The sequence below is a fragment of the Galeopterus variegatus genome, unplaced genomic scaffold (assembly GCF_000696425.1).
Source record: "Galeopterus variegatus unplaced genomic scaffold, G_variegatus-3.0.2 Scaffold5142, whole genome shotgun sequence".
In the NCBI taxonomy this organism is placed as follows: Eukaryota; Metazoa; Chordata; class Mammalia; order Dermoptera; family Cynocephalidae; genus Galeopterus; species Galeopterus variegatus.
The window spans coordinates 101361-113593 of record NW_007731253.1 but is presented as its reverse complement, the minus strand read 5'-3'; the positions used below and the strand labels follow the sequence as shown (position 1 = coordinate 113593).

General features: G+C 32.3%; 1 protein-coding gene across 1 annotated transcript in view; it reads right to left on the bottom strand.

Annotated features, from left to right (window-relative positions):
• LOC103604436 (lipopolysaccharide-responsive and beige-like anchor protein) overlaps positions 1-12233 on the bottom strand; it is a gene marked incomplete at its 3' end in the record, with an annotated part of 161417 nt that overhangs the window by 51700 nt on the left and 97484 nt on the right. Inside the window, exons 8-10 of the mRNA XM_008588988.1 lie at positions 11823-11969; positions 1737-1934; positions 1420-1553 (exon numbers count right to left, since the gene is read on the bottom strand). Coding sequence (XP_008587210.1) covers positions 1420-1553; positions 1737-1934; positions 11823-11969 — 479 coding nt within the window. The remainder of the gene's footprint in view (positions 1-1419; positions 1554-1736; positions 1935-11822; positions 11970-12233) is intronic.

Sequence of the window (12233 nt, the reverse complement as noted above, 5' to 3'; positions counted from 1 at the left end):
CAAAAAAAAAAAAAAAAAAAAAAAAAAAAACAATCAACAGAGCAAAGAGGAAACCAGCTGGATGGGAGAAAGTATCTGCAAACCACTCATCAGAGAAGGGATTAATATCCAGAATATACAAGGAACTTAACTCAACAGCAAAAAAACAAATAATCTAATTAAAAAATGGACAAATGACCTGAAAAGACCTTATTAAAAGAAGACATATAAATGGCCAACAAGCATATGAAAAAACACCAAACATTACTAGTCATCAGAGAAATGTAAACCAAAATCACAAAGAGATATCATCTCACCATGCATAGAGAATGGCTGTTATCAAAAGGACAAAGAATAACATGATAGTGAGGACACAGAGAAGAGAGGACTCTTATATACTTTTGGTGGGAATGCAAATTAGTACAGCCATTATGGAAAACTGTACAGAAGTTCCTCCAAAAACTAAAAATACAACTACCATAAGATCCAGCAATCCCACTGCCAGGTACTTATCCAAAGGAGAGGAAATTAGCATGCTGAAGTGATATCTGCACCCACACATTTACTGCAGCAATATTCGCAATAGCAAATATATGAAATCAACGTAGGTGTCCATCAACAGATGAATGGATAAAGAAAATGTGGCATATATACACAAGAGAATACTACTTAGCCATGAAAAAGAATGAAATACCATCATTTGTGGCAACACGGATGAATCTGGAAGACATTATGTTAAGTGAAGTAAATCAGGCAGAGGAAGATGAATACTGCAGGTTCTCACCTATGTGTGGGAGCTAAACAGTAATAATAATAAATTGAACTTTCAGAATTAGAGAGTAGAAGTGTGGTTTCTAGAGGCTGGGAAGGAGAGGTGATAGAGGGGAGAGGGGATGCTGAGAAGTTAGTTAATGAACACAAAATTATAGCTTGATAGGAAAAATAAGTTCTAGTGGTGTACAGTTGTGCTAGGCATCTGTAATTAACAATAGTTTATTATATGTTCTCAAATGACTAGAAGAAAGGAACTTAAATGTTTTCATCACAAAGAAACAATAAATTTTTATGATGAGTTTCCTAACTACCCTGATTTGATCAATACACACTGTATACATATATTGAAATATAATTCTGTACACCACCACCCCCCAAAAGTTAGAACCTTAGACAAAAATTTATTTATTTCTGATAAATCCATTATCATCATTTATAACTTTATCCTAAAACAACTTTGTTATTTAGAGCTTCCTTATTTCCTGGTAAACAAGAATTTAATTTAATATTAATATAATCGATATGGATTTGTAATACCATTTTACAGTTCACAAATTGCTTTAAAATATTTAGATTCTACAAGACACCTGAAAGACAAAGTATTGTGCAGCTCAACAGTGATGAAAGTAACTCCCAACCAAATTAAAGAAAAAAATATGCACTCACCAGATAGTCAAATCAACCTCATCAGATAAATATTGCCTATAATCCAACTGTGCAAAAAGTGGAAACAGCACTTGTACTCCTCCAATTGAATGCATAGCACTTTGGATGGAATGTGTTAAAACTGCCTTCACATCCTTGTAAAACAGAAAACACAGGAAAGATTTCAAATGATTTCTTTTCCAAAAGAGTAAAAAATAAAGCACCACAGTAAACATTACTAAAATGTGACAATTCCATGTGTCTAATAGAGCTACTAAACACATCTCAATAATACATCAAAAATTACCACTAAAAATATTCTTAAAAGATCACAGTACCTGGAGCATGAGTGCATGCGGTGAATGAACAAAAATTGAAGGGTTGTCTTTAGGAGATGATTCCAGGCAAAGCTGGGCATCTGTAGCCCGTGGATTGTATGTGAATGCAATGGCACTAGAAAGTTTGCCATCATACAACAAAAGTTTGTGATGCTCAGCAAGAAAAAGGTCACTTTCTGCTTTGAATTTAAACGTACCCTAAGAATTAATTTTAAAAAGAGAACAGTTAAGACAATATGCTACAAAAAGAATATCTAAATACAAATCACAACAGATATAAATATTTAAGGAAACATACCACTGATAATTTTTCAAACAATATCAAATAAGAAGACCCCACCCTGTTTATTTCTAAAATAGGCTGAATTTATTTTAAGCTGCAATGGAAATCAAGTCAACTTGACATTAAAACCTTACATTACAAATGTAAAACTGTCCTATAGAGCATGTTTTTTTTCCCTTATATTCTGTCCTTTTGTAAAATTGTGATAAAAAGCACATAAGATACAGTTTACCATTTTAAGCATTTTAAGTGTATAATTCAGGAATGTTAACTAAATTTACATTATTATACAACAAATCTCTAGACATTTTACATCTTCCAAAACTGAAATTCTATACCCATCGAACAATAACTTCCCATTGCCCACTCCCCTGGCCCCTGACAACCACAATTCTCCTTTCTGTGTCTATGAGTCTGACAATTTTAGGTACCTCATGTAAGCAAAATCAGACAGTACTTGTCTTTTTATGACTGGCTTATATCACATAGCATAATGTCCTCAAGGTTTATCCATGTTGTTGCATGTAACAGCATTTCCTTGTTTTTTTTAAGGCTGAATAATACTGTGTGTGTGTAACACTTTATCTACTCATCTGTTGACGGATATTTGGATTACTTCTATCTCTTGGCTATTATGAGTAATGCTGCTCTGAACATGGGTGTGCAAATATCTTTGTGATCCTTCATTTAAATCTTTGGGATATCTACCCATAACTGGGATCACTGGACCATACAGTAATTCTACTTTTAATTTTTGTTAAAACTGCTATACTGTTTTACATAGCAGTTGCACCATTTTACATGACCACCAATACTGCACAAGGGTTCTGAGTTTTCCACATTCTCACCAACACTTGTTCTTTTCAAACTGCTATACTGTTTTACATAGCAGTTGCACCATTTTACATGACCACCAATACTGCACAAGAGTTCTGAGTTTTCCACATTCTCACCAACACTTGTTCTTTTCATTTTTTTTTTTTTAGTGATCATCCTAAAGTACATGAGGTGATAACTCACTGTAGTTTTGAATTTCTCTAATGATTAATGATATTGAGCATCTTTTCATATATTTGCTGCCTATTTGCATATCTTCTTTAGAGAAATGTCTATCCAAATCACCTTGGCCCATTTTTTAATTAGGTTACTTATTTTTGTTGTTGAGTTGTAGGAGTTCTTCATATGTTCTGGATACTAACCCAACAGTGGATATACGACATTATGACATTATTAATCATATGATATCATTAACATATCATAATATGTTACATTATTAACATATCACTAATATATGAATAATATATATTAATATATAATATATGATTAATATATGACATAATACATGGTTAATAATGTGCCATTATAAATGCTACACCTCAAAGAACTGGATGGAAAAAAATAATTAAGATCAGAGCAGAACTAAATGAAATAGAGACCCAAAAAGCAATACAAAACATAAATGAAATAAAAAACTGTTTTTTTGAGAAAATAAATAAAATAGACCACTAGCTTGGGTAACAAACAGAGAGAAGACCCAAATAATAAAATTCAGAAATGAAAAAAGGCGACATTACAACTGATACCTCACAAAGAATCATTAGAGACTGTCATAAACAGCTATATACGAATGGAAAAGAAAACCTGGAGAAAACATAAATGTCTGGACACATACAAACTATCAAGACTGAACCAAGAAGAAATGGAAAACCTGAACATACCAGTAACAAGCAACAAGATTGAAGGAGTAATCAGCAGTCTCCCAACAAAGAAAAGCCCAGGACAAGAAGGCTCTACTGCTGAATTCTACCAAGGCTTTAAAGAGGAATTAATACCAATTGTTTTCAAACTATTCCAAAAAACTGAAACAGAGGCCACTCTCTCAAACTCATTCTATGAGACCAGAATCACCTGATACCAAAATCAGACAAAGATACAACAAAAGAAGAAAACTACAGACCAATATCTCTGATGAACATTGACAGAAAAATCCTCAACAAAATATCAGCAATCAGAATACAGTAACACATCATAAAAACTATACACCATGATTCCAGGGAGGCAAAGATTGCTCTACATAAGCAAGTCAACAAAAGTGATACTCCACATCAACAAAATAATATATGTTTGATCATCACATATTTTACACAAAAAATGATAGTCTACACTGTGCCCCCAAAATATTTACAATCAGTTCTGCTTAATTTTTTTTTAAAAATTTTAATTTAGTTTTTTTAAATGAATAAATAAATAATTTTTTAAATACAATAATATGTGTGGATTTCAACACCCCTCTCTCTGCAACAGATAGATCATCTAGAGAACAAATCAGCAGAGAAACATATGATTTAAACTAAACTTTAGACCAATTGGACTTGACATCTACAAAACATTTTTTACATCCAACAACTATAGAATATACACTCTTCTCATCAGCACATGGAACATTCTCCAACATAGACCACATGTTTGGCCAAAAGTCAAGACTCAACAAATTTGTAAGAACTGAAAACACTTCAACTATCTTTTCAGACCACAATGGAATAAATTTAGAAATCAATAACTACCAAAATTTTGAAAACTATAAAAGTACATGCAAATTAAACAACATGCTCCTGAATGACCTATGGGTCAAAGAAGAATTTAAGCAGAACATCAAAAAATTTCTTGGAACAAATGAAAATAAAAGCACACCATACCAAAACCTATAGGATACTGCAAAAGCAGTACTAAGAGGAAAGCTTACTGCAATAAATGCTTACATCAAAAGAATAAAAATACTTCAAATAAACAACCTAATGTTATACCTCAAAGAACCAGAAAAACAAGAACAATCCAATCCCAAAATTAGTAGATGAAAAGAAGTAATAAACATTTGAGCAGAACTAAATGAAATCAAGACCAAAAAAAAAAGATATAAAATAATGAAACAAAAATTTGGTTTTTTGAAAAGAAAAAAAAACTGACAAACCATTAGTGAGAGTAAGGAAAGGAGAAGACCCAAATAACAAAAATCAGAAATGAAAATTGAGACATTATTATTGATACCACAGAAATACAGTGATTAGAGAGTGTTATGAACAAATATACACCAAGAAATTGGAAAATCTGGAGGAAAAAAATCTGGAGGAAATGGACAAATTTCTAGACACATACAACCTACCAAGACTGAACCAAGAAGAAATAGAACACCTGTTCTATTTATGAGCAATGAGACTGAATCTATAATCAGCAGTCTCCCAACAAAGAAAAGCCCAGGACTGAATGGTTTCACTGCTAAATTCTACCAAACTTTTAAATTAATATTAATACCAATTCTCCTCAAACTATTCAAAAAAATTGAAGCATGGTCCATTCTACCAAACTCATTCTATGAAGCCAGCATAACCCCTGCACCAAAATCAGAAGAGGGAATATTTCCAAATTCATTGTACAGGGCATAGCAAAACCATAAAAAGACAACAAACAAAAATAGAAAACTACAGGCGAATATCCTTGACGAACACAGATGTAAAAATTCTCAACAAGATACTAGAAAACCAATTCAACATGACATCAAAAAGATTACACCATGGTCAAGTGGGATTCATCACAGGAATATCCTTGACGAACACAGATGTAAAAATTCTCAACAAGATACTAGAAAACCAATTCAACAGGACATCAAAAAGATTACACCATGGTCAAGTGGGATTCATCACAGAAATTCAAGGAGGGCGCAACATAAGCCAATCAATAAATGTGATATACCATATCAACAAAATGAAGGACAAAAACCATATGACTAGCAGAACAAAGCCCAACACTCTTTAAAGAAAAGAAACAAAACCCAGACACATAGCAAAAATAATAATGTCCAATATCCATTCCAAAATTACTAAAGAAACCAAGAAGCCTGAAATAGCCATAAGAATGTCATTAAATAAAAATGAAAATATACCCAGAAGTATACAAATAATGAAACTAAAAGAAAAAGACATTAAAACAGCTATTATATTTATAGTCAAGTTTGTTGGTGTTTTCTGCTTAAGACAAACATGTAAGAAAAACAGCAGATAATGAAAAAGAACCAAAACTCATTGGGACAAAAAATGCAACATGTAAAATAAAAAATTCACCTGATGCAATTAACAGATTAAAATTTTGAGAAAGGATTATTGAAAATAAAGGCATAGCATTTAAAACAATCTAAAAAGTTTTATAAGGGCCGGCCCGGTGGCGCACTGGAGAGTGCGCCACTTGGGAGCATGGAGGTGCTCCCGCCGAGGGTTTGGATCCCATGTGGAGACCGGTTCCCGCTCACTGGCTGAGCGCGGTGCGGGCGCAACACCGAGGGTTGCGATCCCGTCGCCGGTCCCCGGTACGAGCGCGACACCAAGGGTTGCGATCCTGTTACCGGTCAGTAAAAAAGACAAAAAGGGAAAAAAAATAAAAAATAAAAATAAAAAAATAAAAATAAAAAGTTTTATAAAATAAGAGCAAAAAAATAAACAAAAATAAAAGATAGTCTCAGTGACCTTCTGGCTCATATCAAAGGATCTAAAATAAATGTAATATGAACCCAAAAGAAGAAAAAATTAAAGAAAATATATTTGAAGAAATAATGGCCCAAAAGTTTGCAAATCTGACTAAAACATAAACCCACAGATCCAAGTAGTTTTTTTAGTAACCTGAAGTAGCCTAAGCACACAAAAAGAAAACACACCAACATATAGAAATGTTCAGTTTCTAAAAATGATTGATAAAGAGCAAATCTTAAAAGTAGCAACAGAAAAAAGATATATACAGAGAAAGACGTATAATAAAGGCCACACATTTCTAGTCCAAAACTTCTTGTTAATCAGGTAACAAAACAGCATCTTTAAAAAGTTCAAAAAAAAAAAACTGTCGCCTTAGAATTCTAAAACCGGTAAAACTATTTTTCAAAAATAAAAGCAGAATAATGGCTTTCTCAGACAAGCAAAAACAAAGAAATTAATTAACAATAAACCTCCATTACAAGAAATATTAAACTTATTCAATTAGAAGGAAAATTATGAGATGGAAACATGAATGTACACAAAAAAATGAAGTGTCCTAGAAATGATAAATAGATAGTCAAATGTAAAACACATGATCTTATTCATTTTTAATGTCTTTAAAATATAACTAAGTAAATCAAAATTTATAATAATATATCATGGGATTTATAATATATGTAGAAGTAAAATCTATGACAATAATAAAACAAAAGACGGGAATTGCAGGATCATGTTGGAAGGTTCTTATACTATATCGTGAAGTGATATAAATTCATTTGTGGGTAGACTATGACAATTTAAAGATAAAGTTACAAAATAACTAGTAAACCAACAGCAGAAATAAAAAGGAATACTAAAAAAAAAAACACAATTAGTACAAATGAAAGCACTAAAAGATAAGGAAAAAAATCAAAGAACATATAAGAAAAATAGAAAATACCAAGATAATAGATTTAAATCACAGTTGCTATACTTACATTGAATGTAAATCAACCCACACACCTACAGCCATCTGATCTTTGACAAAAGCACCAAGTGGGAATGCATAATGGTGCAACCCCTATGGAAAATGGTTTGGAGGTTCCTCAAACAGTTGCAGATTGATCTACCATATGACCCAGCTATTTCACTGCTGGGAATATATCCAAAGGAATGGAAATCATCAAGTCGAAGGTATACTTGTTTCCCAATGTTCATTGCAGCACTCTTTACAATAGCCAAGAGTTGGAATCAGCCCAAATGTCCATCATCGGATGAGTGGATACGGAAAATGTGGTATATCTACACAATGGAATACTACTCAGCTATAAAAACGAATGAAATACTGCCATTTGCAACAACATGGATGGACCTTGAGAGAATTATATTAAGTGAAACGAGTCAGGCACAGAAAGAGAAATACCACATGTTCTCACTTATTGTTAGGAGCTAAAAATAAATAAATAAATTCACACACACACACACACACACACACACACACACAAATAAATAAATAAATAAATCGGGGGGTGGGGGAAGAAGACATAAAAACTACAATTCCTTGAAGTTGATATGACAAGCAAACAGAAAGGACACTGTTGGGTGAGAGGGGGGAGAGGAAGGAGAGAGGAAGGTTTTGGTAATGGGCCACAATAATCAACCACATTGTATATCGACAAAATAAAATTTAAATCAATAAAATAAAAAAAAGTTTTAAAAAACAATTAGTACAAATGAAAGCACAAAAAGAGAAGGAAGAAAATCAAAGAACAGATAAGAAAAATAGAAAATACCAAGATAATAGATTTAAATCACAGTATCTATAATTACATTGAATGTAAATGATGTAAACATTTCCAATAAAAAGGCAAAAAATTATCTGACTTGATAAATGAAAAAAAGCAAAACTCATTTTACAAAATTAAATATCCTTTTAATAAAAACTCTCAAGGAACTAAAAAGAGAAGAAAAATTTTTGAACATGATAAAAGGCATCTATGAAGTATCTGTGAATGCTTCTCCCCTAAAATCAGGAACAAGGCAAAAATGTCCACTTCCATTTAACTGTTAATATTGGAGGTCCCACCTAGTGCAATTAGGCAAGAAAAAGAAAAGGCATACAAATTGGAAATGAAGAAGTAAAACTCACAGACTATATGAACATGTATAGAAAATCCTAAAACAATCAACAAAAATAAGCTAGGAAAACAAACAAGCAAGTTTAGTAAGATCTTAGGTTAAAATGTCAATAAGCAAAACTCAATTGTATTTCTATATACTAGAGGCAAATTATTAAAATTGAAATTTTAAAAAATGCAACTTAACAATATTATCCAAAATACAGGAAATACTTAGGAATACATTTAACAAAATGTGTGTGTGACCTCAACAGTGAAAACCAGAAAACAATGCTGGTAGAAATTAAAGATCTAAGTAAATGGAGAGATATATCATGTTCAAAAAATAGAAAATTTATTATTTATAAGTCATTAATTCTCTCCTAACTGATCTATATATTCAATGAAATCCCAAATAAAATCCCCAGGTTTTTTTGTAAAGTTGATAAGCTGGTTCTGAAATATATCTGGAAATGCAAAGAATCTAGAATAGCTGAAATAATTTTGAAAAAGATGAATAAAGTTGACAGTTTTAGACTTCCTATTTTCACAAGTTACTATGAAGCTACAATCATCGAGAGAGTATGATATTAGCATAAGACAAGACATACAAGTAAGGAATAGAATACAGCCTCAAAGATGCCAAGGTAATGCAATGGAGAAGACTTTATAAAAAAAGAAAAAAAAACTGTAATGGAACACTAGGATATCGTCATTGTTTTAGTCCACTTGGGTTACTACCAAAAAAAAAAAATCTTAGACCGGGTAATTTATAAACAACAAAGTGTACCGTTCAAAGTTCTGGAGGCTAGGAAGTCCAAAATCGTGGCACCAGCACATTCAATGTCTGGTGAGGGCCTGTTCCTCACAGATGGCACTTTCTATGTGTCCTCACATTGAGGAAGGGCAAAAGGATCCCTCAGGCCTTTTTTATGAGGACACTAATGCCATCCATGAAAGTGGAGCCCTCATAAACTAATCATTTCCCAAAGGCCCCATCTTTTCACAGCCTCACATTGAGAGTTAGATTTTTAACACATGAATTTGGAAGGAAACACATATATTCCAACCACAGCACTTAAAAAAAAAATATGAACCTTGACATATCATATAAAAAAATTCACTCAAAATGGATCATAGACCTAAAAGTAGATGGTAAAATTATAAAACTTAGAATAAAACATGAGACAGAAAAAAAAAAGAATAAAACATGAACAAAATCTTTCCAACCTTGGAGTAGGCAAATATTTATTAAAACATAAAAATTTCATGAAGATAATAGAACAAAATTGATAAATTGGAATTCATAAAAATTAAATTCCTCTGTTCTTTACAAGCCAAATTAAGAAAATAAAACACAAGACACACACTGGGGAAAAATAACAGTAAATCATAAATCTGATAAAAGCATTATATCTATATCCAGAATAAACAAATCTCAAAACTCAATATTAAGAAAACAAACAACCCAACAAAAAAGATTTGAATACACACTTCACAAAAGAAGATACACAAATGGCCAGTAATCAATGAAAAGATCCTCAGCATCTCTAGTCAATAATAAATAAAATAAATAATGCAGTAATAAAATAATGCAAAGTAAAACCACAGTGACATACATTAGACATTTGAGAGCAAATGTCTAATATCAAAAAGACTGACAATATCAGGTATTTACAAAGACATAGAGTAAGTAGAAATCTCACACCATGCTTCTGGGAATGTAAAATTATACAACTACCTCAAGAAAGAGTTTGGCAATTTCAGTTACCATATCATTTGGCAAGTCCACTCTTAGGTTGTTATGAAAAACATATGTTTACACAATGATCTGTACATCAACATTCATAGCAGCTTATTCATAATTACAACGAACTAGAAACAACCCAAATGTCCATCAACAAATGAATGGATTAAAAAATTGTGGTATATTCATACAATGGAATACTACTCAGCAATAAAAAGGAAGGAACAAGCGCACTAATATAAAACAACACGGATGAATCTTAAAGCATAATGAGAAGAAACAAAACTCACAGGAGTACATCTTGCATGATTCTATTTAGATAAAACCTTAAGAAGAACAAGTCTAATCTATAATGACAGAAAACAGATCAGTGGTTGCCTATCAACAGCAACGGGTGGGGTTAGTAAAGTAGAAACAATTGACTGGAAAGGAGCACAATGGAAACTTTTGTAGTGATGAAAATGTTCTATTTCTTGACTGTTGTGGTAATTATACTTTTATAAAAATTAATTAAAATATATATACTTTGGGGCCGGCCCAATGGCGCACTGCTACAGTGCGCCGCTTGGGNGGTACGGGCGCGACACTGAGGGTTGTGATCCGTTACCGGACACGAAAAAAGACAAAAAAAATATATATATATACTTTATATTGCCTGTAAATGGTATATAAATCAACTCAAAAAAGCTGATTTTGTTTTCAAAGGAACATAGCAGACATTAAATTTCTCCCTGAAACCAAACTCGAGGCTAACATTGGCTAAACACAAAGGCTCCCAAATTTTTTGGTTCATGGCTCTCTTAGCATCTCAGTGATTTTTTCATGGAACTCTTTGCTGAAATAAATAGTGATCATTTCTGCTTAGCTGTTTGGTTCAAACAACTTTGTATCCTAACAATTTAGTAACCATTTGAAAAGATTAATGCACAAGTTAAAAGAAAAATTAANGTATCCTAACAATTTAGTAACCATTTGAAAAGATTAATGCACAAGTTAAAAGAAAAATTAAAACATTTCCTTTATTATTATATCAACAAAATTACTTATTAAGGGGATGTATATTCATTTGGGGCACTGTACAAATTCTCAGTCTTCGGATTGAGATTGCACACCATCACCCTCATTTCCTATTCCACATTGATTTTCACATGATACTCACTTTTTATCATAGCAACTGTTGGAAACTTACTTGTGCAAAGATACGACATCATCAAAAGAAAATTTGAGCTAATAGCTTGTGCAGTGATCCACACAGGTCAAGTACACTGCATTTCCCTCAAAAATTTAAAGTATCCTGATTCAGTCCCCTGTGACTTCCCTATGGTTCCCCATGGCTACTTTGACATACCGTTTGGTAACTCAAAGTTAATCTCCCCATGCACAACCCACCTTCAAATCAAGCTCAACTAACATTGGTTAAGCAGTGAACAGAAAATAAAGTACCTTGTATCCCAGGCCCAACTGATAAATAGCAAAAATCTGAGCTGCATTAAGAGCTTCACTAAAAAGGTACACTGCAGTCATCTGACCACAGAAGACCCTATTAGCATCTGCTGTTTCTGAAGAGCCCAGGAAACATTTGTCAAATGTCTGTGAAAGAGAATAGAAGATTTTATTAGAGAAAAAAAAAACCAAAAAATTATATCCTCCAGAAATAATAAACTCTGTATTAATATAAATGTTTTGTCTATTCTAAACTATATCTGAATAGCTCAAAATAATTCATTTAGCATTCACTTCATTCATTCCCATCTGGAGTGAAGATCAGGAATGACATCATGTTAAAAAACATACAAGTTTTCCAAAAGACAATAAACAAAACTTGATGACAAAGAGGAGGTTAAAAAAAAAAAA